The sequence below is a fragment of the Diadema setosum genome, chromosome 17, assembly GCF_964275005.1.
Source record: "Diadema setosum chromosome 17, eeDiaSeto1, whole genome shotgun sequence".
Taxonomy (NCBI): domain Eukaryota; kingdom Metazoa; phylum Echinodermata; class Echinoidea; order Diadematoida; family Diadematidae; genus Diadema; species Diadema setosum.
In genome coordinates, this window is record NC_092701.1 from 27,634,237 (window position 1) to 27,661,073 (window position 26,837).

At 40.8% G+C, this 26,837-nt stretch overlaps 1 protein-coding gene across 1 annotated transcript; it reads right to left on the minus strand.

Annotated features, from left to right (window-relative positions):
* Positions 1–26,831, minus strand: LOC140241230 (uncharacterized). Its single transcript, XM_072320984.1, has 4 exons — positions 26,554–26,831; positions 25,988–26,523; positions 6,801–7,011; positions 1–259 (listed from the first exon to the last, which is right to left on the minus strand). The coding sequence occupies exons 1-4, from the start codon at positions 26,829–26,831 to the stop codon at positions 1–3; spliced, it is 1,284 nt and encodes a 427-aa protein (XP_072177085.1).
* Between the last annotated feature and the right edge of the window lie 6 nt (positions 26,832–26,837).

Below are 26,837 nucleotides of genomic sequence, written 5' to 3' on the forward strand. Positions count from 1 at the left end.
CTAGTGGGAATGTGGGTGGAGTGGTCTAGGCGTCAGCGGTAGATGACTAACGTGCTGCTGCAGCCCGTGCAGGAAGAGGCGGGGCAGCACCGGCCGCTGGCCCGCCTGGAGTCCGTACAGCCCGTCCAAGTTGGACACGATGCCCTGAGTCGGGTGGTAGTAGAACGGTGGGGCGAACAGTCGCTGCATCGAGGCCGAGTAGCTGCCCGCTTCGGCGAGGAGTTCGAGGCCGACGGCTGTTTGGCGCTTCCACTTCGTTCTGAAGAGATAGTAAGAAGAACAAAGTAAAGATGGCATTTATGTTAATGAACTAGTTGAGACAACTTTCAAATGAAGCAACATTAAATACACAGTGGAGATAGACATTACAAAACTTATTTCTACCTTGGTATTATGCAGTGGCGGATCCAGAGGGGGCGCGCGCGCCCCCTCTTTATTTTTTGTTAAAAACAAAAGAAATAAAAAGAAAAAGATTGAGATGAAACCCGGAAATAGCACAGAAATATTTTTTTTTTTTTTTGCGCCCCCCTTTTACGGAATCCCTGGTCCCGCCCCTGATATCGATTGTCAAATCTAATTCATAATTTCAAAAACTTCATTCACGCTTTTGTTATCAAGCATCAATTAATATGACGTGGGCAAAAGAAGAATGCAAACAAAACGATACGCATTGAAGTGAATTAAAAATGTAATGGGGGGATGTCGAGATTTTGTCGAGTGTGACTGTGTTTTCTAGTGCTCTGCAAAAGTTCGTAAAGTGCATCGACTTTGCTCATATTTTCATATGCGATTTCATATTTTGTTTCTCTTTTCTCTCTCAGCGCTGCTTATGGTCGCTCGTTCAGTCTTCTCCCTCCTTTTGGGGAACAAAGGAGAAATAAAACGGCTAAAGAATGGGGCGTTAAAGGGCCAGGAAACGCTCTTGGGCTCAAATTGTTTTTGTTTGTGTTCTCGGTTATTGTGACCGAGGCATAAAGTAATTGTCCCCCTGCCGGGCGTCTTTCTTTTCTTTTCATTTTTTGGTTAACCTCCTAAAGTAGAGCACCACATTGTCAAGTCTGTTTCAGTTTGAAAAAGAAGAAGAAGAAGAAAAAAAACGTTTTGAAGGGAAGTCGACGGCTTTCGTTTTCCACGGGCAGCGATTGCGTTATATTGGCACCAATGAGTGTGATTCGTTAAGTGTACTTGTGTATATTCACACACAGACATCCACGCGCGCACACATAATTATTGTACAAACGCACACGAGCACTCTTTCTTTCTCCCTACCTGTATCATTAATACATTGGACTATTATCATGATTATAATATCATATAATCTTATTCCCAGGCGACACAACATTTGCTCCTGCGACAAATTACTCAGTATTGCTCCGGTCTAGGACTTAGGGTTAGGGTAAAGGTTATTAGGTTTGTGATAGGGTTTTAGGGTATAGTTTGATGTGAGGGTTAGGATTAGGATTAGGGTTATTTTTATGGGTATTATTAGTTATGTTTTGTTTAGCTCAGCATGCAGATATTTCATGGGAGCATTTGTCGCAGGAGCAAATGCCATGGAGCCCACCCCCTCTTCTCCCTCTTCTCCTGTATCTCATTATCTCTTCATCTCATTCTTTCTCTCCCCCCTTTGTTTCTCGCGGCCGTCTCTTCACAATTATTATCATGCATTCATTTAGGGTAATAAAATTATGACCCGAAACGCCTACAAAGATGGAACAATAGTTTTAGGAGAGAGAACGTGTGCTGCCACCAAGTTTACAAGCCTCATAACCAACTGTCAAGCCACCCTCACCGATAACAATTTCTCTTTTCAATCACCAAGTTGGCTCTTATAAAAAAGAATCAACAAAGGAAAGAGGAAAAGATTAACCGGAATACATAAAACACGGTCGATCTGTTGCGATGTTATTCGCCTAAGCGTGAAGTACCGAGTCGTGTTTGATTTGATGGCTATTTATAACGGCATATGCTTGGTTTGCTTATTGCTGCAGTATAGGTGAACGGGCCCCCAAGAGGTGTCCAGTTTGTGTAGATTCGACTCGGCGCAGTGGTGACCGATGGTCGCCTCTTCAGGGGCGCGACCGCAAAAGTTTAATCATCCACTTCTATGGGGGTTTACTCTTGTTTTTCCTCCACCTTATAAAGAGCGCGCGTCCGCTCAGCCAGATGTTGGAACTGGGAAGTTCCGCTTACTTCATTCTATAGAGCGTATATTACAGAAATGGCATATCGGGCCGACCTTGTTCTGCCGTTGGTAAAACAAATTAATTGCATTATCATTATTATCATCTGATTGACCCATGCCTTTCTTTGGCGGCAATATTTGTTTCCATCATGTCCATGTCCCTCAGTAGGTGCCTACGACTGTTTCGCTTTAGCCTTGGCCTTCATCTCAATAATTATTATTGTATTTCAAAATATCTTAGACAATTCCATTACGTTTGTGTCGTATTCTCACAACTGTGTATATATCTAAGATATGCACTTGTTCTATAATTTGATATTGTTGTTTGTTTGTTTGTTTATTTTTCAGGGCAATATCATCTGATATAAAGCTGAGCAAATCACGGTTGTGTTCTTTTCATGGCATTCATTATAGATGTGAAGGCTGGAGATGGCTTTCTTTACGAAGAAATGGAAATACTGGGCCATCATTGTCATTATGATTGCGACATTATCTTTGCCCATGGAACGTGTATAGTGTTGGTGTAGGTCTGCCCAAGGAGGTACAAGGCGAGCCTAGTACCTCTTTGGTCTGCCTTCCACATCATTCAACAGTGAAGATGTCTTGTGGTCATCTCCAACTCATCCTTCTCTCACACTTCCCCCTCTCTTACCCCTTTCTCACCCCGCCCTCTTTCTCCATCTCGTCCTCTCCTCCTCCTCCTCCCTCTCCTCCCGTTCTCCCCTCCTCCTCCTCTTCTTCTTCCTTCCAGTTGTCACTTCTCCTGTCCTCTCTTCTTTGCTCTCCTACTACCATGACTACCGTTTCTCATTTCATCCCTCTCCTCTTCCTCCAACGTTTTCTTCTTCTTCATCGTGCTCCTCCTCATCATCTTGCTTTTCGTATTCCTCCTCCTCTCCCTCTGTTCTTCTTTCCATCGTAGCTCCTCTTTGTTCTCCGCCTTGTCCTCCTCCTTCTACCACTTCTCATCTCCTCCCTCTCCTCTTCCTCCAACATTTCTTTCTTCTTCATTGTGCTCTTCCTCACCCCTCATCCCTTTGCCTCTCCTCTGCATCCTGCTCTTCCTCTTTTTCCTTCAAATCGTCAGCCTTTTTAGTTCCTTTCCGCTCCATGCGCCTAACTTGTCCTCCTTCTACTACCGCTTCTCATCCCCTCTTCCACTTCCTCTTCCTGTCCTCATCCCTGTTGTGCTCCTCTCCTCTCCTCCACTTCTCTTCCTTCTTCTACTACTCCTCCTCATCTTCTCTTCTCGTCCTCCAACTCCACCACCTCCTCCTCATCTTCCTCTTCCTCTTCCTCCACCTCTTAATGCTCCTCGTCAGCCCTTTTGCTCCCTTCTCCTCTCCTCTCCATATCTCCTCCTCCTCCACTTCCTCCTCCTCTTCCTCTTCTTCCTCTTCCTCCTCATCTTCCTCTTCCTCTTCCTCCCACCATTCTCCTCCTTGTGGCTGGTGGAGGCTGCGCCTTGCCAGTTCCAGGAAGAGACATTGCTACAGCACCCCCTGTATCTGGGCAACTATACCTCACTCCATCAAAGAGATGAAGCGGGATAAACCGGATACAGTATGCCCGCAACAAACGGAAGAGCTTTTGCTAACAATGCACCACGTCAGCCATACACAGATGTCCACGAGAACTTAGCGAGCGGGATGGGGGAAATGGCATTTCCATTTCAAAGCCGTCTAGGACATCAAATATGTATGTCATTCTATTGAGGGCGAAGCGGATAAACTGGAGTGTAATCCAGTGCCGTTAAATGCAATATCATCGTAGACGTTTCAATGGAAAAGAAGACGGTGGGGGAAAATCCCTGCAGATGCCGGTAGCGTTGCGGACTTCTTATTTTCAGTTTAAGCGACTTTAAAGTGAGGGCGATTCCCCCGTGGTTTCGCATTAACTCTGATAGTCCCGACTATTCAGAATCGCGTTGCTCGGAGGGGCGCCTGGGACACGGAGGATTAAAAACGGTTCGCCTACGCTTTTCCCCGAGTACAGGAACGATCGTTTAGATTTTTTTCTTTACCCTTCTGTCATTTTGGAAATCGACGAAAAGGAAAGGACATCTCCCCCTTTCCCCGAATAATCGTAGCAAATGCATGAGCGTCTCGAAGCTTGTTTTGGTGCAATGTGAAATTATTCAAAGCGGACCTGTTGACTCCACGTTATAATGTCTTCCGGGGATGTTTTAGCATTTTTGGTGGTATCAAATTACTCTTTCCCTCCCTCCCTCCCCCCCCCCTCTCTCTCTCTCTCTCTCTCTCTCTCTCTCTTATTTCTCTTTCTCTCTTGCAGTGTAAAAATTCACCTTCTTTGAGAGTCCGGAGTAGTTGATGCCATTCAGCGGCCTCAACCTATATACAACTTAAAGAAAACGCCATACGGACCCTCTTTTTGTCATGTAACATATAGACATATAACTCCATTCAGATTTTCGAGATGACATCACATGGCACTCTTGAAATAAGAAACATGTATGCACTGTGTATATCTCTCTATATATTTATATTTTAGGGAGATGATAATCATTATAATTACATCTCCATTTCCCCACGTGAAATGACGACAGAGACTCTCAAGGGTTAGTAATAGTTGAGGCACCTCTGAATGATGTCCGTATATCATAATAAATTTACAAATACACGCGACGTCTTCTTACAGATTGTTATTGACATAATATTTAGATGGAGAAGGAACTCGTTGTGGCATGATGTGCTAATGTCATTGTTTCGACGTCGATAAAGAGCGAGCGACAGAATGAATAGAAAACAAACAATCTTAGACCTCTTAGAAAAAAATATGTAAACTCAATGCATCCACAAGTAATTGGAAGAGATGCAAAGCAAAAAGAAAATCATAAACACGTTAAAAGGCATTATGATTTGAACCTTTGATAATTAGTCTCAATTCGTTGTTTTGTGGGCAAGAGTAAGAACCATTTTATATTTTAACGAACAGAAAGGAGGTGGTTAGGAAGTAAACAACATATAAATATCAATATCAATCAAACAAATCACTCATGCGAATGTAGGTCCCATTAGGATTAAACTAAACAACAATGAGGCAGCAGTTACAAAGGACTCGTATCCGATCTTTCTGGGCCTATTCTCGGAAAACCGCTATTGTTCAAAAGTTGCTTCCAGGGCGGATTGTCCGCTGATGTATTTTCTTTGGCACACCGGAAGTAGAACGCTCCGTGACCCTAAACCGATTAGTTCTACATTGCTTCTGATATCAGCATCGCTCAGAGGCTATATTAAGATTCATGCCGGTGTAGTGTAAGTATTCCCCACCTCCCTCTCTCTTTTGCCCAACTAAGATGAAAACTGCGCGGTCCATACACCTTCCAATAAAATATTGTTACCCATTCACCAAGTAGAAGTTGTCATCATTAATGATGCAATGATACCCCCACTCCCTACAGATTCAGTCCTTTCGGAAATGGAGTTGTTCTGCCAGCAGCTGTAATTCTTTCTTTCAATCTACAATTGGAAATCCCATCCTCTTAAAAAGTTTAGTGTATTTGTGTTCATTGTACATTTTTTAATAAGATCTTTTCGAGAATCGTCGTAATCAATTTTGTATTTTCACAATAACATTCAAGAGATTCGTGACGAAAGGCAGCCGCAATGAAAATGCATATGTCCATCGTAAATGAATATCACTGAAAATCATCAACTGAGTTCTACTGTACGCCCAAGATTAGACGCAGTCTTGTTTTATTGCAGGACGTAAAGTCGACGCGCATAGAAATCTTCTGAAAACTAATGTTAAACAGCGCCACCTCTTGACATTCACCGTACATGTCTCTTGTCCCATGTGAGCTGATGTGCAGCAATTCTCATAATCATTTTCCTCGTTGTTCGTAATCATTAATCTATACATATAGATTGATGATTTCTAGGAGAATATAGGATATCTGACCCAAAATTATATAAAAGGAAATTAATCTTCACAAATTAAACAGGAAATAATAATAATAATAATGATTAAACAATGTGCGCGACGTGAAATCTCGCCGGAAAAATGTTTGCTGCAGTGTACAATACAGTCATCGGCTGCCCTCAGTGAGACACGGTGGCGTTATGGAATGGAAAGAAACTAACTTCTTTATGCAAGGTGCTCTCAGCGTGCGCTAATATTGCGTTAGACACTGCAAGCCAAGATTAACACTTTGTGTACCAGTGACGTTGGACAGTGTGTACAATGCTATGGGTGTTTCTGTGCCAGTAGGCATTCAAGGCACAAAGGGGTTGAAATCTCAGTCAGAAGTGCATGGAGTGCAACCCACCAAGGCGAATATTAAAGGAGAAGATTCGCTCTATACATATGGATAAGATTTACAACCCAATTTTATCATTTGTTGGTCACTCTTTTTGTTTTATTCGAGAGACAAACTACGAATGGCCACAGTTTCCGAACATATTAAGTACTCTTCAAAGCGATATGGCATCAAAATCAATAATTCATCAATATCGCGAAACTATTTTGCAGGTGAAAAAAAAAAGTTCCATCATCGTTCCTAGATATCAATGTTAAAAACGATTCCGCCTTATTTGTTTCGTTGTGTGTTTTGGCGACCGCCAATATATTGACGCGATTGTGGAAATGTACCCACCTGCGATTTTGGTACCACGTTTTGACCTGGGTGTCGGTGAGGTTTAGGCTGGCGGCTAGCTCCATGCGGTCCTGTACTGACAGGTACTTCTGGCGTTCGAAGCTGCGTTCCAGAGTGTTCAGCTGGTGGTCGGTGAACGCCGTTCTCGCCTTCCTGGGCTTCTTGGTCTTGCTCCCCGCCGATGCGTCGGCACCGTCATCGAGATCACCATCTACAGAAAAAAAAAGAGAGAAAAAGAAAGTTACATTCCCTTTAATATTGGTTTTCCACCTTCTCCTTCTCCTCCTCCTCCTCCTCCTCCTCCTCATTGTATCCACCAATACGATGACGACCACCACCACTACCAACGCCACTACCACAGCATCGTCATCAACATCGTCATCGATATGATCATCGCCAGTATTTTCTTCTCTTTTTTTTTTTTATTTTGCCTCCGCGTCTAGTTTCCCATTTTCCAGGTCAACTTGCGAGAAACGCCGACTTATTGGCAAGAAATCATGCACATGCAGACAGTGGCAAGAAAAGACAGATTATGACCAGGGAACATGTGCGAATACGAGTAGATAATCCAGCAAGACAATCTGTAGAGCGGTCACAGATTTTCTCATGATATGTGTGGCGCTCCGACAAAATGAGTCATAAGTCGCACGGGGACTTTTCCCGTAATGAGCCGAAAATGAAGGGGAAGCACTGCTCGGGTCGAAATTTTTTTATGACGGATTTTGATTCCTTGACGTTTTATCTATTTGTACAGAAAATTTCAGCGTGTAAAAATGAGGACAAGGGTCCCAAATCACAGTTTTTCTGCGACAATTTTTTTCGGTTTCATTTTTTTCGAATGCTCGCCTTTGCGTTGCGTTTCGCACCTATTGTTCTTGCCCGATTGAAACTCCGCCTCCGTTGCTAGGGCGTATGCTAATGAAGCATTGCTCTTGACCCCATTGAAGACAAAACAAAGCATGGTGCGCGCGGCGGCGTCGGCGGCTGCGAGGGCTTAATTACGTAATAGCAGTGAGCTGACCAAGGCTATCGATTGCATGACCAGCGAGTTGCGTTTGATACATGCACCACATTTCATGAAGTGGTGATTGATGTGACGCACAAATGGCGCTGAAAAAAAATAATTCCAACGAATGATCACGAAAAATTTATGATACTTTATCAATGAGCTAATACATGATCACATATCGAACTTGAAACCTCTGTATGTGTGTGTGTACTTTTACAACTTTTATTGGCCTCATTAATGAATTCATTCAAATAATTATAACTTGCGTTCCCTGGTATGTGACTTGCTGTTTAAAGTTCATCTTTGGAGATATAGCATGGCCTAAGTTCTCAATTATTCTCGTCTTTATAAAGTCGACAATTCGTATGATAATTTAAGTCAAATGTATGTAATGCGTAATTTTATTTCCCCGGTTAATAAAACTTATTGCCCTATTTTCTTATGATGGTTTGGACCGCGACGACATGGAGAGAAATCGGACGACAAACATTATCAATGCCCAAATAGCTCGTGTTCCCTTTGGAGGATATTCTGACTCTTGTCATTGTATTTTTTAGAAGTAGGACCTATTTGAAAAAGTGACAGAAAGCTGTGTCGCTACTCAAAAGTGTGTTTCTTTATTTTTCTAAAATCAGAATGTGTGTAATGATAGCTGTTTGTTGTGTCTTACGTGTAGCTGACATGTGAGAGGTCAAGTCTGCAAAGAATTTGGCTAACAGCTTTGCGAAGTAGCAGCGCTAATTGCCTATTGAATTGTGTATTCTGAGGAATTCCGAATGAAAGAACTCGGACGACACTGTTCACGCCTTGTATCCGAGTAAACCCCGCATCAACGAAGCCTTGAACAATGAAAGGTAAACTTCCTGCTATCAAAGGGTGGATAATCACGCAACCAGTATTCTTTTTTCGTCATTGATAGCAGCATTAGTGACGTAATGGAGCGACAGTGTTGGAGGATCGGCATTATGTCTGCTAATTTGTAAAAGATTTTTTCAGTCCCCTTTTGTGTTCAGAACCACAGCCAGGGACGCTAACTTACTTTATCTCCTACAAGCTATCGTTACTATCTTAAAACGTGAATTTTATGAAAGGTTAAAGGGATCGCGGAATCAGTTCTTCTGCGTGACACAAGGCTTTTATAATAGCATACCAAGCTTAAATCTTTTACCTGTATAGAAAGGGCGATAATACACACTTATCGCAATCATTCGGATTTGAGAGTGATACACTCTACTATTTTTCTTCATCTTTCCCCTGACATAGACCATGGTAATTCAAAACAAACAAGCAAACAAACAAACAAACAAGCAGTTGCATTATATCAGAACGTACAGAATTATTGTAGTTCATGTATAGGTCATCTCTTGATGTATAGTAGTCATTTGTTGTCGTTTTTATAGCGTGTCCTAATAAATGCCTATAGCGAAAACCCAACACAACTTTTATCAAGGAGGGAAGGGAACTTAAATTTAAATATAACATAGTTTATAGAAATCAGACATGTAAATAAGGCAATCATATACATCCGCATGGCCGATTGTAATCTCTTACTTTGACTATTAAACATGATCGCCTGCATTTACGTGCTTTTTCTAATTTGTTGAACTCTGCCTCATTTTCTCTCTCTTTTTTTTTTTAAAGCATTGCTCACAACATTTCAAAATCGTAACACAGCCCGCTTTCCCACAATATAATGTTCCATTTGATTCGTCACTTATTGTTGGTCGGGTGACGCCAAATGTTGGAAACTCGAGCGATGATACATGGCATTTTGTTTGTTGGTTTTCGTCTCATCGCTCAACAGAATTTTGACTACGATTACAAAGGTATCATCTACGAGACTTATCTGATGGTTTTTAATACAGAAATGATCATCAATCAGCAAAGTCATGAATTCACTTTACCCATCATGTCTATACATCGAACTACGACATTGTTGGGGTAACCACGCATTTTTATTCTCATAGTTCAAACTAATTCTTGGCATAATCCAAACAAATAATTCTTTATATAATTTCTCAAAATACTCAACAGATGGCCATAGTCAAAACATTTTACAAGGATTGCATACGGTAATCTTTATTGGGCTAAACAAGTTTTCTAGAGCTATCAGTTCCCCCTTTGACGATGATTTCGTTTGCGTTTCGAACTTGTACCGAACTACCGTTTCAAAACAGCTACCTTTATAGTTCGATTAATGAACCAGTCTTTTGAATTCATAACCAGCATTCGTAATCGTAACCATACAGTACCATAATACTGTCAATAACAGTTGGAAAATGCAAATGCTATTATAATAGCGTGAAATAAATGAGTAACCATTATCTTCATACATTCTAATTCCTAAGTGATGTCGCTACGATAATGACACATGGTTTGACTACTGCTTCAAGCAAATAATAAAAGTAAAAAGGAAAGGGATATACTTATAATGATAATACCACCCCGTACAATGGATTCCACTGTATTTGGTAACATTTGTTTTCGTGCGCTTTACGTACGGAAAATAAAAGGCAGATTGATTCCATTAACATGCTAACACACAACGCATTCAAAATGTTTTTTTGAAATACACCGTGTTCAATATAATGTTTTAGTATACGGTTTGAAACTTTGAATTTGCGAGTCCTTTTTAAAGTTATAACCAGTGTTATTACATTATCAAGCAAAAATTAAAGTATATAGGGATTCGGATTTGCTCAGAAGACTAAAAATGCTTTGTATGGCAATGGTTGAAAACAAAGACAATCCGCTTCAATAGTGTAATTCTGTTTTCATAAACTGAAAGAGAAACGCAAAGAAGTCAACTTTTTAACATCATTTAGCTTTCTCACCTATTGAACTTGATTTGATCTGCCATGCATGATATCGCTGAGGGTTCTATTAATTCTATCAAATTATTTGTTTGGCGTGCTTGTTTTTTTTTATGCGGACTATTACAGGTAGGTATGGACGTGTGTATCTGATTCTGACCACGAAAATATGGCGACTGTTTAAATGCGGAGTATGTACTGGAAAACTAGTGTCTCCTGTCAGTATAGACAAACTAATTCCTATAGTCTATCCCCGCTTGAAATGGAAATGAAATATAAAAAAAAAAAAAAAACCGAAGTTCGACTTTCAGCAGATTTCAACCGTTTTGTATAGTGCCTGATACATTATAATGGACACAATTCTTTAGCGCATAAGCAATCACACAACTTTCGGGAATAAATGTACTGTGTGTCTTAATGATTGTATCTCATGAAAAAAAAAAAACAAAACAAAACAAACTCGTCTCCTTGCCTGAATTTTAGCTGCTTCCTTTTCAAGCTTGCGGGAAAGAAATAGCTCAACATCAATCGCAATCATAAGGAGAGTTACATCATTAAAAAGAAACACAGGAGTATTGAGACATGCACACTACTAAATAAAAACGGGCCTTTTATCACTATTGACAACGCATGACATTGAATTGCTTGTTTGTTTGTTTGTTTTTTGGGGGGAATTCAATTGATTATTCTGAAGGTTCGTTAATCACACAATGAAATATGGTTCGCTATTAGCTTAGGTTCGTTAAAAAAACAACAACAAACAAACACACACACATTAAATGCGGTTCCTTTTCCGGTGTTTCCTTTAGCCGAAAGTAATCAAGCAATCATTTATTTTAGTAAGGTTTGTGAATACAAAACGAAATGAGTAAGGCCTCCGTAAAGTATTAATTCAGAATATATGTCAGTATAATTATCTATACTCAACTTCACAAATGCAGAAAGATTGTAACTGTAAATGTGACGGGAAAAAAAAAAACTTAAGCTACAAGTTAACGCTTCTTTATATGTTATGGTATTACAAAAGTGACCGAGAATAAGAAGTATATTCATGATACAGTCATTATTATAAACCCAACGTGAAGCTGTCAGGCCTACATCAACCTTTGCTTCTGATACGTATAGTATGTGCAGCATTGGCAAGCTTGATAAGTGATAATTACTGAGGACGCAACGCCTATAAAGGAAATGTGCCTAATATGGCGGGAATTCAGAATGTTACGGAGGTATACAGCTGCAGCAGAACAGACGCGAAAGCAGTCTTTTATGTTCTGCAACATTACGACCATGTGCGTAATTTAAGGGTTTTTAAGAATACGATTTCAAAAGACGACTATCGTTAATTAACTTCATTTTGAACCCCCGCCTACAATGGGTTCTCAGGTTCTATCTAGGTATTGGTACTTGCTAAACGCATCCTCTTTAGTTTTCATTGACAACAACTACATGGGAGGAGAATGGAAGCGATCAACGCCCTCGCTAAAAGACGCTTCTCGTAAGACGCATTGCGTGCCCGCCTACAACAGGTTCTCAGGTTCGATTTAGGTATTGGTACTTGCTAAACGCATCCTGTATAGTTTCCATTGACAACAACATGGGAGGAGAATGGAAGCGATCAACGCTCTCGCTATAGATGCTTTTCGTAATACGCATTGCCTGCCTTTTTTCTCTCTACTGTTTCCTATTGTTTGTGAGTTAAAAACTTGGGGCAAACTACACCGCAGCCGACACACAACGCGTACCGACTCATTCATGCGGCGGCAGCGGCACGGACACAAACGCCCCGAAGTTTACATTCGGACTACCGTATTGGTCAGAATCGTTAATGATAGACCTGTCCTGCGATTGGTTAATTATCTTACACACCCAAGCTATCGCCTTATATGGTTGTGCGTGCGATGGAGCGTAAACGCCGTCGCTAAGCAGGACTGTTGTATTGTTTCGTCCCGTGAAAGAAACAGGTTGTGAGCTTGAACATAACCTGAACTTTGAGAGCGATTTTCTCCGTTATTTAGAAAATGGACTGACATCATAAGTGTAGTTAATATTCGTTTTTATGATCTATAGGGATGTCGAAATGAGTTGTATTACATATCAGTGTAAAGCTTAGAGTCTGTAGAATTCACATATAGGCATAACTACGATTTCATTTTTTGCGACTTTTGACTCATTCCGACGGAGCGCCACACATATTATTTGCAAGTCGGTGTATTGAACAGAGCTTGCTGTGAAACACTTATTTACTTCTTAAACAAAGGGATGATATCTTAAGCGTAATTGTGTAGTGTGGGAAGTGTTTGCTTATTCATCGACGCACTTGATTAAAAAAACAAACAAACAAGGTATTCACGAGATTCAGTAGTTTTTTTTTTCTGTTTTCAATCACAAAGAAATGAAAAGACAATACATTCATTATACAGAAATGGGGGGGGGGGAGGTGGAAAACCTAATTTGTAGAAGAATCAAAGCCCTTACAGAGTCTTGAATACACAGACTATCAGGCATCTTGTCTGAAAACTTCATTTCATATTATAATGCTCATGTCAACGAGCCCGTTAAATGCCCGACAATTACTTAATTAACGGGCACCTACGAGTGATGTCGCCTGCAAAACACGTTAATTGCTTACGCGTTACGAACACGAATTAAAGCCTGTGCGTAAGGTCCATGTGTGGAAACAGTTCGCGCGATATTGATATAATACGGACGATCAACTAACCGAGTTTTGAATCATACGTATATCTCATCCCTTGACATCAGAGTATATAACAGAAATCTTGTCGCGTCTGGCCAACGCGTGATTGCTCTATAAGGGTCTGTTGTGAAACGTGTCAGACGTGATGACGTGTCCAGTACAAGACAGAGAAGAACAAAACCATAAAGAGAAAGAGAGTGATAATGGGATACAGATTTACACTTATTACTCCTATAAATGGCATTGATCCAAATACACACACATACATGCGCGCTCGCACACACACACACACACACACACATAAGTTATAATTATGGGTATGTGATATCTATTGATGATTATTCATTTATGTATTTATTTAGTGATGCGTTTTACCTATCCATTCATTGACTTCTTTATATATTTATCTATTTGTTATTTATTTATTTATTCATATATTCAATCATATTCATTCATTTATTCATTCATTCATTTGCTTATCTATTTGTATTTGTATTTTATTTGGATGAGTTAAAATAACTGCTGGAAATGATACCGTTTCCGCACAGCTCTTTTTGATATATCGGAAGGTATGATTTGTTCCATAGAGCTATAGGCGTCTCATAAAGTGAGAGAATCTTTTAAAAGGAGCAGTTAAACGCCCCTAATGTCCTCAATTGACATTCTGCTCTTCTACTTGTCGAAGTTGGCTGCTCTATTATTTAAACGGCCGCATCATCGCCATCATTTATGGTATGGCGCTTCAAAGAACGCAGATAACGAGACCAATTCGTCATCTTATAGGATCATGTTTATTTTTCTCCTATACCCTGCGGATGGGTGAGACTCTTTACACTTGGGCCTAGGATACACACACACACACATACATACACACACACACACTCTCTCTCTCCCACTTTGTTATCGCAGACACACATTCAGCTCCCTCTTGTCAAGCAGGGTTTGCTTCGCTTTATATAATTTCAGTCTTCATCATCTCTCTTCTTCTACTTCTCCGGGTTTTTTTTTTCTTTCTTTTGCCTTTGGCGCTTTACGGCCGCCGTATCCCTTTCCCAGTTGTCACCTTCTGGCTCGTTACGTAGTAAATTATGCATCCGCAAATTGGTATTAATCGTCATCGGATATTTGTAGAAGGGAAATGGTTCGAAAATCCACTCACGATCTTTCATCCCGAAAAAAACTCACTCGTCACCATCAAAGGTTAATTTATGATGAGCCCCTTGGCTTCTTATATTCCCTCCTTCCGATTTTTCCCTCCCTTGCCCCGTCTGCTGCGATTGGCCTCCATAGGACGGTTTAGTTATGGTGTTGAGAATTGAATGTTTGCTTTGGAATGTATACTGTATGGGACTACGGGGAATATAGCTCAACGTGTGTGGAATGTTAAAAAAAAAAAGGACTCGACATGTGCAGTATCTGCTAAACCGCCGCGACACACAGAACTTGCAACGTAAAAAGAAAAAGGTCGCACCAATATCTTGATTAATGATGATGGTTACGGGTGTTAACCTCTTGGTTGGAGGTCAGAATGTAGCATATAGGGGCCTATATGGGATATATATATCTTAAAAGGGACGTTTGAAATGTTTAACTTGACGTTTCGTTGAATAGAGTTCTACATAAAGCATATTTCATTTTATTTTATGAGTAGGATCCGCTGGAATAACGCGAGAGGGGAAAAATGAATGGATTTATTTACATCAACCAAACAAACGCACACGAATCATGAGTGTGATGTTCTTCTTGGTGATAATTATTCCTCGTTTGCTGAAATCAAAAGTCACCATTGGGATGTATGCAAAATGGCGGAAGTTGAGCAGAAGTCCCACTCGGCATTGTGCGCGCGTGTTGAAGAGCGACACGCGTTTAGCGACAGTGGCGGCGCGGCGACTCCTCAACGACGGAGGAAAAAGTCGCCCCCAACCGGCAGGGTGGGTGTTGCGTCGCTCACCGGCACACACGTACGCTTCATCGCTCCCCGTAGGAGATGGGGAGAAAGGAGAAGAGGGAGGGAGGGAGGGAGGGAGGGAGGGGGACGGATGATTAAGGTAAGGACTAAGTAAACTAACGTCAAACACGGTTGTAAGGACAAGATGGGGGAAATGGGACGCATCGAAATCGGCAAAGCGCAAGGGGGCTCGTGCTTTATCCAATTACGAGTGAATCAATAAATTATTAGGAATTAAGATTATTGATTCGCTTTGATGACAGTAAATATAGCATTACGAACAACATTGCCGAGTTCATGGTCCGTGAGCACTTAATCAGGAAAAGTATGTGTTCGGGAATAATCGTAATTAATATGTTAGGTTCCTAATTCATCGCGCAGTACCCTTACCCCCTCCCCCTCCCCCCATCATCCCGAGTGCTATCCGTGGCCTATTTTCTAGCCAAGAAGTCAAGATTTAACAGCGCTACGGGCCGTAACTGTTTGACATCAACCTAATCAAATCTAACTTTAGGTGTATGTCTGGGTGTCCTTTTTTTTTATTCAATCATCCTACGAAAGTGAAGAAGCGATAAAATTACTGCCGCGACATAATATTATGTTGTACGCTGCTTTCTTCCGACAGAGTGAACAAGACAACGTGTTGTTCAATACCCTGAAACACGTTTAATGTGAGACGGAAAACAATGAGCGGCAGTTAACGCCGACCGCCCCCTAGCGGGAGGGAAAAAGCTCAAACGCCGCTCTCTAATCATGAGTCGAGAAGAAAACCTGCACCTTTGTCGACTACACCAATTCCATTCATAACTGTGCATCATCGTGCATCATTCCGTGGATGTCATACCGCGAGCAATTAAAAATAATGAATAGATGAGGGCAGCCTATAGCAAACCAGAACATCGCAGGGCACACCACGAAGTTCCACAAATTTTGAGAAAAGGGGGAGGGGGCGAATGTGGAGTAGGTGTGCCACTCCCAGTGAATATCCAAAGGAGACATTGCCGAGATCGAGAGCGAGATCGAGATCGAGATCGATAACGAGGAAAACGACAAAAATTATTGCCTTCTCTGTATAGAAGGATTATATTGTTCGTCGTAATGACATGCAATGACAGGGTATACATTTTCTACAACACCGCCCAGGGAGAGGTATCTGATATCACTACCTAAACCGTAAGAAAATTCAACATAAAATGTTAAAGATATCACAACCACCATCACCATCAACCCCACTACGAACTACACTAAAGATTTTGATCTCTCGTCAGATTCAAGCAACCATTAAAGAAAAAGAAAACAAAATCAATAGTTGTTTTTGCACTTTTTTATTTTTCTTTTGGCATCCTTTCTCTGGTACAATGAACGCAGAAAAACTTAATGAATTACTTACGACCTTTTTGCAAGATTGAGCACAACCCCGGACATCCTTGCGGCAGTCCGTAATTAGTTTGATCAGAACTCTAATTGTTCGCTGCCAGATAACGATCCAATTCATTCTTTGAGAGTAGCAAATCAGGCGTAGCAGATTATCAAGCCTATATGTATTTGTATACTGCTTTGATTTAGCGGTATTGTAAAATCATATAATGCTCGCTTCATCCGTAATACTGGCAGTACTTACACCTCCTACTAGCTTCACCACGTAATATATCAGGGCACAGGACTTGCACTGAAAAGCAAGTGCATGTTAGAGACAGATTTGAAGTCAAACTTTTTCCCTAATCCATCAAATACAAAGAGCCGATCTATTCAAATGTGTAAATAGGACGTGCGCCTCACGGTGACTTATGGACCATATTATCATCAATTATGGACGATTAATCAAGGTTTTTTTTTCTATCAATATTATTACCGATATATTAACGAGATCACTGCTATAGGAGCGGGGACGCAAATAGGGGTATGCGGTGCGCTAAGTTGATTGGCTTGGGGTACAATCTTTTCTAAAGTCAAAACGCCAAGGTCAATCCGAAGAGAAACAAAGGGAGTGGTTCATTAACTCGCGAGAAGAAAAATTAGTCGCTCCATGATTGAACATATCCGGGATAATGATGTTTCATGATCATTCAACCAGCCAACGAGAAGGGTTGTTAGGGTATTCAAATACAAAAGGCGGCAGAGACAGAGGGGGGGGGGGGGGGGCAAGGAAAGTAGAGAGGAAAGGCGAGGGCGAAAATGTGACAACAGAGCTTCATGAAATCCATCGAATACTCATTATTTGCGAGAAATGGCATTGTCCAAATCTGAACAAAAGACAGTGCTGACCAAAAAAAAAAAAAAATGAAATTAACCAAGATGAGCTTTACATTGGATCCGTCCAAAAGTTGAACGGATTAATCACAAACTTTTTCTTATCTTATGTTGTAAAAGCGAATTAAAAAAAAATCCCTTTATCATGAAAAAGGACCCCAATAAAAACTCAATGAGGGGAGTTATAGGATAATTAACATAAGATTCTCTCTTCTTTCTGCACTCGTAAATTTCACTGATTGAGATAAGTTATCTGTGCGTGGAAAGAGGGTATTTTTGTAACTCTTGCAAAAAAGTCAGTTGCAGCCATGATGATGATGACGACGACGACGACGACGACGACGATGACGACGATGATGATGATAATAATTTGCGTTCATGACGCAACGACAATATGGGTCCAGCAATAATGCGATTAGATTTACAAAATGAGATATCCAACCATTTTTCCGCTTTTATGAAGACTACTTGGCCTAGAAAAAAAAATAGTATGTTTTGCCATACGATGGTCTTTTTTTATGACAGCTCCTAATAAAGGAAGTTGTAGAATGTACTTTGAAATCACGCATCTGAAATGAACAGGGGAACATAAATTATAGATAATACAATTGTTATACGATGAGGTAAGACGATAATTCGTTTGCTCCATCAACCTAGCTTTTGCTCTCTTCAACCCTGTCTTCCTGAATTTGCTTCCCCTTTTTTTCCTTAGCTCTGGAATGTTACTGAGAACAGCCCTGCATCTGAGGGTAAAAAGCATTCTTAGTACGTTAAAGTCCAGCTAATGTGATTATTATGACAAATTATCTCAGCAAAATCGCATTTCAAGGAGCTCGGAAAGACAGTATATTATTCCGAATACGTTGTAACAACCCGTCGGCTTGTCAACAACCAATGTTTCGACGCAACAATCCGTCGACTTTGAAAATCCCAAATGAATTTGTTCTTAGTGAGTTTTCGCTTCCCCTAATGCCGACAATCAAAGCGTTAAATATGGCGTCATACCAGTTCACTGCTCTGGCTCAATGACAATGAAGATGGTTGACAACGGAACGTGGAAGATTTAATTCATCGACTGATTGGATCACAGATATCATTATCATGAACCACTCACTTTCTTGGAAACCAATAGTATTTTCGTGGTACACTTAAAGGAACCAGACGGAATTATGGGAGTATGACGTCATCCCCCCGCTACACTAGCACTCTACAATCATGTATGTGTACACCATAATTATCATCTCAGTATAACTGCAACTTGAACTTCTTTATGTGATGGACAGTTGGAATCTGATGAATTAATTTCTTTTTGATAATTTGTGGCAGTGTCGACTATTTTGACCAGCACTTGCCCATTTCAAAATAGATATATGAAACAGTAATCAAAACTTTACAAAGAGCTCGTGTCTGTTTCCCTATCGAAGATGTTAGAAATCCCCAGCAAACCAATAAAATATGCCAGGTGTATCTTTCATACATATTGTGCTTAGTATTAAAGGGGCCCTGAAATCCAAATGCATGTTGATTTGTGTTGATTTATGATACCCTCAACATCACTTTTGCGGTGAAACGAATATCTAGAAACATTCCATATATTTTTAAGGATTTTTTTCTTCTATTTTTTCTTCAGATTACTTGGGAACGCCCACAAAAAATCATTCCAAACCAATATTCTTGAGATGACATCATCTGTCAATCATTGCTAAAGTACTGAAATGTTTAACAAAAGACATTGGAATGCACCTTCTCCTCGACTCAGCATAACTTGCATGTTTCTGTGATATTAATGTGACTAACAAAAGACATGGTGAGGGAATGTTTCTAGATATTCGTTTTACCACAAAAGTGATGTTGAAGGTATCATAAATCAACACAAATCAACATGCATTTGGATTTCAGGGCCCCTTTGAGAATGTCACGATGTTTTGTTAAAATGTAGAGTGCGTTTCATTTTAAAGGAAGAAGCAATCCAATGAACTGCATTTATCTTGATACGAATATTGGCCTGTGTTAAACACGAACTCAAGCATTTTACAGAATTTTACGATCACGTTATGATCTCATGGCGAGTGTCGTAAAAAGGAGTAAAATAAATGGCGCAATTTTGAGCAACTTAGAGCATTTTATTCTCCGAAGGGAACACACAGTTGTTCAAACAGGCTGCTTCTTTTAAACATCAGTGGTAAAGATAGTCCAAAAACAGATCAACTAGTGGCGAAGCTATCCTTTTATTTTATATAGAACTCAAATCAAAATGTTACATGTCGCTGGTTCACCTATAGTAAATCCCTTACAACACCTGAAGCGCGTTTCAATAAGACGGATCGTTTTTACTCGTATGTGGATCGTAAAACAAAGTTTCAATGTTTGGTTTCATTGCTTTTAAGGCTTTTATTAAAACATTATTCTGATAAACCACATCTTATTTGCTCCCTGCCAATAGCCAGATCGAACCAACAATCTCTAAAGTATGTGAAAAATGTAAAGACCCTCATGCCCATGTTTAGAATCTTTGTTTAACTATTTACTTTGATATTGCAAAGGGAGTTTCAAAACATTATCAGTCATTTTCACATTGTTACACTTGAAGTTTACAAACTATCAACACTAATTTCGTGATATTTTATCATGCCCTCTGTCTTCAGAAAAATGCACCTTTTTTTTGAAATAAACACAGAGCCCTTTAATCATTGAAAGAAATGTTACACGAGCTGCATTACGTTATTGCATTTCGAGTAATTATTGTACGAAAAGACGCTCGAGTTTTACCGTCAAATCCTGGGTCAAATTTCGCTGCAGAAAGTTTCATCTTGTTTTGCTTTCATTCGGAACCACTGATAGTGAATAATCATTTTAGGAACTGCTTAAATTTATGAAATCCCCACAAACTCAAAGATAAACGCACACGTAAAGAAGTACAACTTTGAGGGGAAAAAAAGCCACCAGAAACTTAAACCTTCCAAGATATTTTGCCACCTAAGAATCAGTTATGAAATGTATGTAGTAGTCAAGAGTCTTATGAAAATTCTGCTGCTGAAACAATTAGATATAAATAACGGAAAAGGTCTTTGAATGAACGATGATAGTTCAATATACATGAGCACTATAAATAGGTAGTAAAATAATTATAATTTTTTAATAAAATTTAATAAATGCAGATACAGCACTGAACTAACACACACACACACACACACACGCACGGATGTGGTTTCTCGGACTTGGTGAGTAAACAGAATACTAGAAACTAGATCACGGCGACAGGGTTAGGGTGATAGCAATACATGTATCATGCATTTCCTTTGATATCCAATTCGAAGAGCTTTTTTAAATGTATCTTTGTCGAGATTTTTCTTTTCCCTTATGATTATAAGGTTATGGGTAGATGACTTTCTTTATCATGATACTAACTAACATTTAACTGTAGATTCAATGTATCATTATGAGGGCGTGGTTTATCTTTAAGAAATTGAGGGAAATTACTGACAATCAAGTCAAGGAATTTATGTCTGATTAATAATTCTCTATCTATCTACCTATCTATCTATCTATCTATCTATCTCTACTTATATCAAATTGATGAATCGAGGGAGTACATGATCATAGACTAGTGAATGTTTTGTGTCGAAGATAGATTGGACTAAAGCACTTGCTATTGGATATCAAGGTGAATTATTGAAATGACGACATCAATTGGATTAAAAAACACGCCAAGACTCTTTCAATAACCCGTAGCAACAATGGTCATTAATAATTATCCATCATTAAACCAACTCTGCCACCGCACCCCGTTGATAAGGACGTAACTACTCCCAATCATACCTTGTATGAAAAGAGCTGATCATATTATCTTGATCACAAAACTTTTGAAAAGGATAAAAATTAAGATCGATACACTGAATTGTAACTTGATCCCAAGGAAGGCGTCTTATACTGGATCACGTTTTACATTGCCATAAAATCATCGCCACATTATTTAAGTACAAGCCAGAAAAGAAATGTTGTTCCTGCACCTAACTGGGATGTAAAAAGCCCTATAGTAGTTTTTTCCTTCTAAATCATAAATCGTGAAGTGTCGCTATTCATTGACAGCACGTACCGCATATAATAGGGACATTGCGCTACATGGGGATAACGCTCAGTTTCTCCAGATTATGTACTATATAAAAGGTTTCATAGTGTTTAGCGCTGACGGCGTGTTAATTTTCTTGCACGTCAGTCGTAGCGAATTAGACGCTCGACTGTGGCAATCGTCTGTACTCCCACGCACCGAAAAAAGCCAATTGCTGTTTGGTTAGCACAGCTCGACCTAACCATATAACCGTCGACAAGTTAACGTTCGGTTCTCGTGTGTGTGAAGGTGTGCAGAAAGTCAGTTAGCGGAAGTCTCAAGAAAGAACATACCTATATGTGATTGCATGCATGCATGTCTTTAATGAATATTTGCGAGCGTACATGGCTTAAGTATCTTTTTGTCAGTGTGCGCTTGTGTGAATGTATGTCTGAAAAAGGGGGTATACAGAAAATGCCCTTAAGACAGATCTCTTTCCAAGAACTGCATATCATATTAATGCAAAGGACATTAATTATATACATGTGTGTGTGTGTGTGTGCGTGTGCGTGTGTGTATTATAATAATCATTACATAAACATCAAAGACATCACATCAGTCATAGAGTATTCTAACACAGTTCGGTGAAATGAAATATTTAATTCGATATCTTAAATGTCTTTACGGGTAATTGTATTATGATCCTGCTGTATCACTGGTGGGGAAGAGATTCATACTAAAGTGTATGGAATATCATCAAAACTGATGGTGCTCGCTGCTTTAGTCTGTCATCAAAGGCAGGGGAGGTTTGTGGAGCCGTGAAATTGGCCTAAATTGTCTCTCCTTCTCCGTCTCAAATGGCGGGCCTTCCCCCCTTTGAGATGATCTAGAGGGTTTATCTCTAATTAAGCGCGGTGCATATTACGTGGTCATGATTGATCCTTGTTCTCATGCTTCGCCCTCGTAAACGAACGCCACAACACTGGCTAGCATGCACGGTCACACGTACCATATACCGAACTCTTCTTTGCATTCGAGGGGATCGGATGTTGCGAGCGGGCGGGCGGGTTCCTATCGAAACGGGGCGCCGCGCCATTGGCCGAGCTTTCACCGGACTGGCCCGACACAACAAGCACATACACGGATTGTACGCACAAAAGTCAGAAAAAAAACCCACCTAACCAAAAGAAGCAATTATCTTGTGCCTATCGCTGTTAATACACATGCTTACTTAACGACCGGAATGTATGAACTCACAACGGAGATTAATTGTCATTGCAATTCAGTTGTTTGAAAAGTTAACACATCGCAAGCACCGTCATTATGGCTTGAATATTCATAAAAGTGGAATTCCAGAATATATGGCGCATAATTCTAAATCAATACAGATTTTTTTCCGTATCCATTCTTCCAAATAACTGGATAAAGTTTTCATATCACCTGCTGCACCCCTCCTCCTCCGCCCCCCCCCCAAAAAAAAAAGAAAATATCAGCGATAGGGTCCACCAAATTATGATCATTAATGACCACGAGACAAAAAAAAAGTTTGTAGGCCTATAAATCTTCCCTATTATGCACAATAATATGATACATTTAGAGTATGTCTGGATCTTTAAAAAAGGGGGGTTATGGTTTCTGAAGTTGAAAGTTAGGAAACAAGTAGGCCTACTTCACAGAAGTTCCGGCAAAAGAATCAAGTCTCCCTGAACATTAGACTTTCCATGCCAGTCATTTCGTTGGTATAAACAATGATACCGAATGAGAGTGTGACGAGTGGAGATTTGGACACAATTGTAAGAACGTTAAAAAAACAAGAGGACAGAAATTTGTTACCGAGAAACACTTCAGGGTTTGCGAAATGAAATGCATTATACGACGCCACTTTGTTGAAAGTTGTCGTTTTGGGGCTGGAGGGGGTGGAAGCGGGGGAGCAACCCCCTATGGACCACCACTACAAAAAAAGAGTTTGCAACTTACCCTGCCCAGTTTTCAACGGGGCCCACAAAATTAACGGAAACGATAACTAACGAGGATTTGGCAGTTTACTAAAAAGGAACATTAGTTATTTGGTCATTTGCATCCCCTTCCTTTACCCTAAGGAAGTATGTGTGTGCGTGTGTGTGTGTGTGTGTGTGTGTCTGTCTGTTTGTGTTTAATAGTTGGTCAGAAGGAAACTTTATTTCACCGTTGACCAAAATAAGTACCCGTCAAAATCGATGTTAAGAAGATGCGTGATATGCATATGTCTCCCCAGAGAGTGTAAACAAGTGAAACAACTCCTTCGCCTTATTGGCCAATAACATGCTTTGAACAGTCCACCAGAGATAATACTGTGTCGTGAGTTCCAGCTGATTTCAGTCGTTATGCTTTAAAGATCTTGTAGGAGGAGAGTTGTTTGAGTGTGGGGAAACCCAAGGGTCCTCCTCGTCTTACAAATATTTACCCTGGTGAGACCCAGAGTAGACGTCTTTCAGTTGTATAACATTAAGAGTAACAATTGAAGCAGGGAGGTGAGAAGTTTTCGTCTCACCTCCCTGAGTGAAGTAACATGACTTATGTATTGCTTTCAAGGTTACGTCCAGGGAGAGGGGCAAATATTTGTTTGCAAAAGGTACACGAAAACTGTTTCATTTAGGGACAAAGTTATTTCTGATAACTGCTCTAATCGGGATCTTGGTAAGGTGCTTATACCAAAAAAAAAAGGTGTCACCGGTGCTGGGTGTTCCATGGGGTAAAGGAGAATACGGAAGTCCCCGAGAGGAAGTTGAAGTTACTGTGAAGTGATGAGTGGGATGTGAGATGGGGAGGGGAGGGAGGGTGGTTGAGGGCGAACATAAACTAAAACAACGATAGAAATGAAGAGGATTGATTGAGGGTCGAATTTTGTTACAATAGTACAAACAATCCAAGAACAATAGTGGATGCAAACAGGTAGAAACGCGAAGGCATGAAAACGATTTGGAGGAAAACGTGTGCGGGGATGACGTAACTGAATCCAGATGAGTGTCTGTGATAAGACGAGTTTATGGGGAAGGGGTAACCAAGGGTAACATACACTGGAGTGCGTTTGGTGCTCAAATGCTTATTTTTTTTTTTGTTATATCATTGTGGATTGTTCAACGCATGGAGGTGGGGCGAGATGTCCGCACAACCACTTCGATTTGGTAAATACATTAAAAATATCATGATCTCGTATCGGTCAAAGCGTTAATTGATCATTCTGATCAGATCTTTTATATCTGATATCGCATCATCTCATTAAAATCATAAATTGTTTTAGTCATTAACGTTGTGTAAATCCCAAATGATTCGGTGTCTTTTATGCTGCACTTCGTTATCAAATAATCTGTGAAAGTGAACTGCATGGGAATTACAGGTATATTGATTGAGATGCAAAAACAAAAAAGGATGCTATGAGATGATTCAAAAACAAAGAAGTGAGGTGAAATGAATACGAATGAAATAGATTTTTACTCCGGTTAACTCAAACAAGAACCAAACTCAAGGACACGGAACAATTAGATAGTTGTGTACAGGGCTATATCCTTCGGGCATGGAGGCACAGACGCCCTCTTGCTTTCTCTGTATAAATAATACACTGACATTCGCACATTGCCATCAGTACATCGACCCCCCCCCCCTTTCATCCTGCCTTTAGAAGACCATCTAAAACAATTCCACGCATTACATCAGAAAAACAATTGTACACTTGTTAGATGATTAACTTAGGAGGAGTGCAAGTTTACGTGACTTCAGACAGATGACGATGTGCTCCAATCTACAAAATTGACAACATTTCGGGAATACACTGCGCGTCAGCTTTGAGTGCAGGTAATCCCGCAGACGCACACCGTGTATTGAAGCCGAAAATGCCAACTTACAGAGGGGAAAAATAATCGGTCTTATGGCCAAGAGAAGGAGGGGATCAGTCGAAAAAAGTAACAACTAAAAGCTGAAGAAACAGCAACAAACCCCCTGGATAATGCTCTCTTTTTACAACACGAAATCCATGAGACAACCACAGATCGATAATTCGCTTTGAGGCACACGCTGCGTCTTGGGGAGAGGCATACTTTGCTTTGTTTTTGTTTTTGTTTTTTCTACATCTGTCGCACGACGGTGTCGTGAAAGTCAACCAAATTTACGACATGATCCATGAAAATTATCATCACTTTGTAGCGTTCATATCGCCCCCAATTAGACACAAAGAACTCTTTTTTTCGTCACAGAAACTCCTCTCCATCGCGTTAGATATTCATAATACATACAAAGCATCGACGGCAGAAATGAAGAGCAACTTACGGTAGTGTTGAGCTTTATGTTGCATACAGTTTGCGTACATACTACTATGGGCTTGGGTATCAAATTAACGTAAGGAATATGTCATGGAGAGATAAAGAACAGCTTGTAATGATAACACTCACCCTTTTTGAAGTCGTCATCCTTTGACTTCGAATCGAGATCATCTGGCGACAGCGATCTTTTCAACGACGTTGTCTCGCTGTGCCTGTCGTCCTCTTCGTCGTCATCGTCCTTGTCGATGTCCTTGTCATCTCGCTCGCCGCGTTCAAACGACAGCTCGGCTTGCCTGTACGAGAAGGCCGGCCGCCTGTCGAACTCGCGAATGTCCGTTTCGGTTCTCGAGCTGTTCTCTCGCGTTTTCAGATCCCCGAGAATGTCTCTTATGAGAAAGGACGGCGGCGCCACGCCGGGGTTTCGCGGCAAGGGAATCGGCAGGTTGGCGGCGGAAAAAGCAGGGTGTCGAATGTGCGACAGTCCAAACTGGCGCGGGGGATTCGACTCGATGTCCTTACGGAGAAAGTGTTCCGAGTCCGTCCCCGGCTTGGCTCGTATGTGCAGGTTGTTGTTGTTGTTGGTATTGTTATTGTTGATATTGCGAGGTTGGTGATGTTGGCTGCGTTTGTTGTTATTGTTGTTGCTGGCATTGCTGCTAGTGGTGCTGCTGCTGTTGTTGTGAAGGTGGAGTGACGCAGTGAAGTTCGTGTGTGTTGACGTGCTTGGCGGCGGAGGAGTATGCGGTGGGGAACCGCCGGCTCCGCTGCTGTGCACGGGACTGAGCGGGCAAGAGTTTGGCGAGGAGGCGGGTGAGCTGCATCGCGAGCAATCCCTACTGACGTGGTGGGCCACCGGGCTGGGAGTCCCGACTGTCATCTTCGCGCTCCCGCTCACCGTCACGCCCGGCGACGTGGTCGAGAGGCTCTCTCGAAGTGGCGAGTCCGCCGATGATTCCATGTGATCTGGTAGCATTTATTT

Bases quoted from the DNA above. Each gene is read 5' to 3' on its own strand.
- LOC140241230 (XM_072320984.1), bottom strand. From the start codon at position 26,831: ATGCTACCAGATCACATGGAATCATCGGCGGACTCGCCACTTCGAGAG. The intron at 26,524-26,553 runs GTCACTCCACCT...CAACAGCAGCAG, and splicing joins ACACACACGAACTTCACTGC to CACCACTAGCAGCAATGCCA. The intron at 7,012-25,987 runs GTGAGTGTTATC...TTTTTTCTGTAG, and splicing joins GGATGACGACTTCAAAAAGG to ATGGTGATCTCGATGACGGT.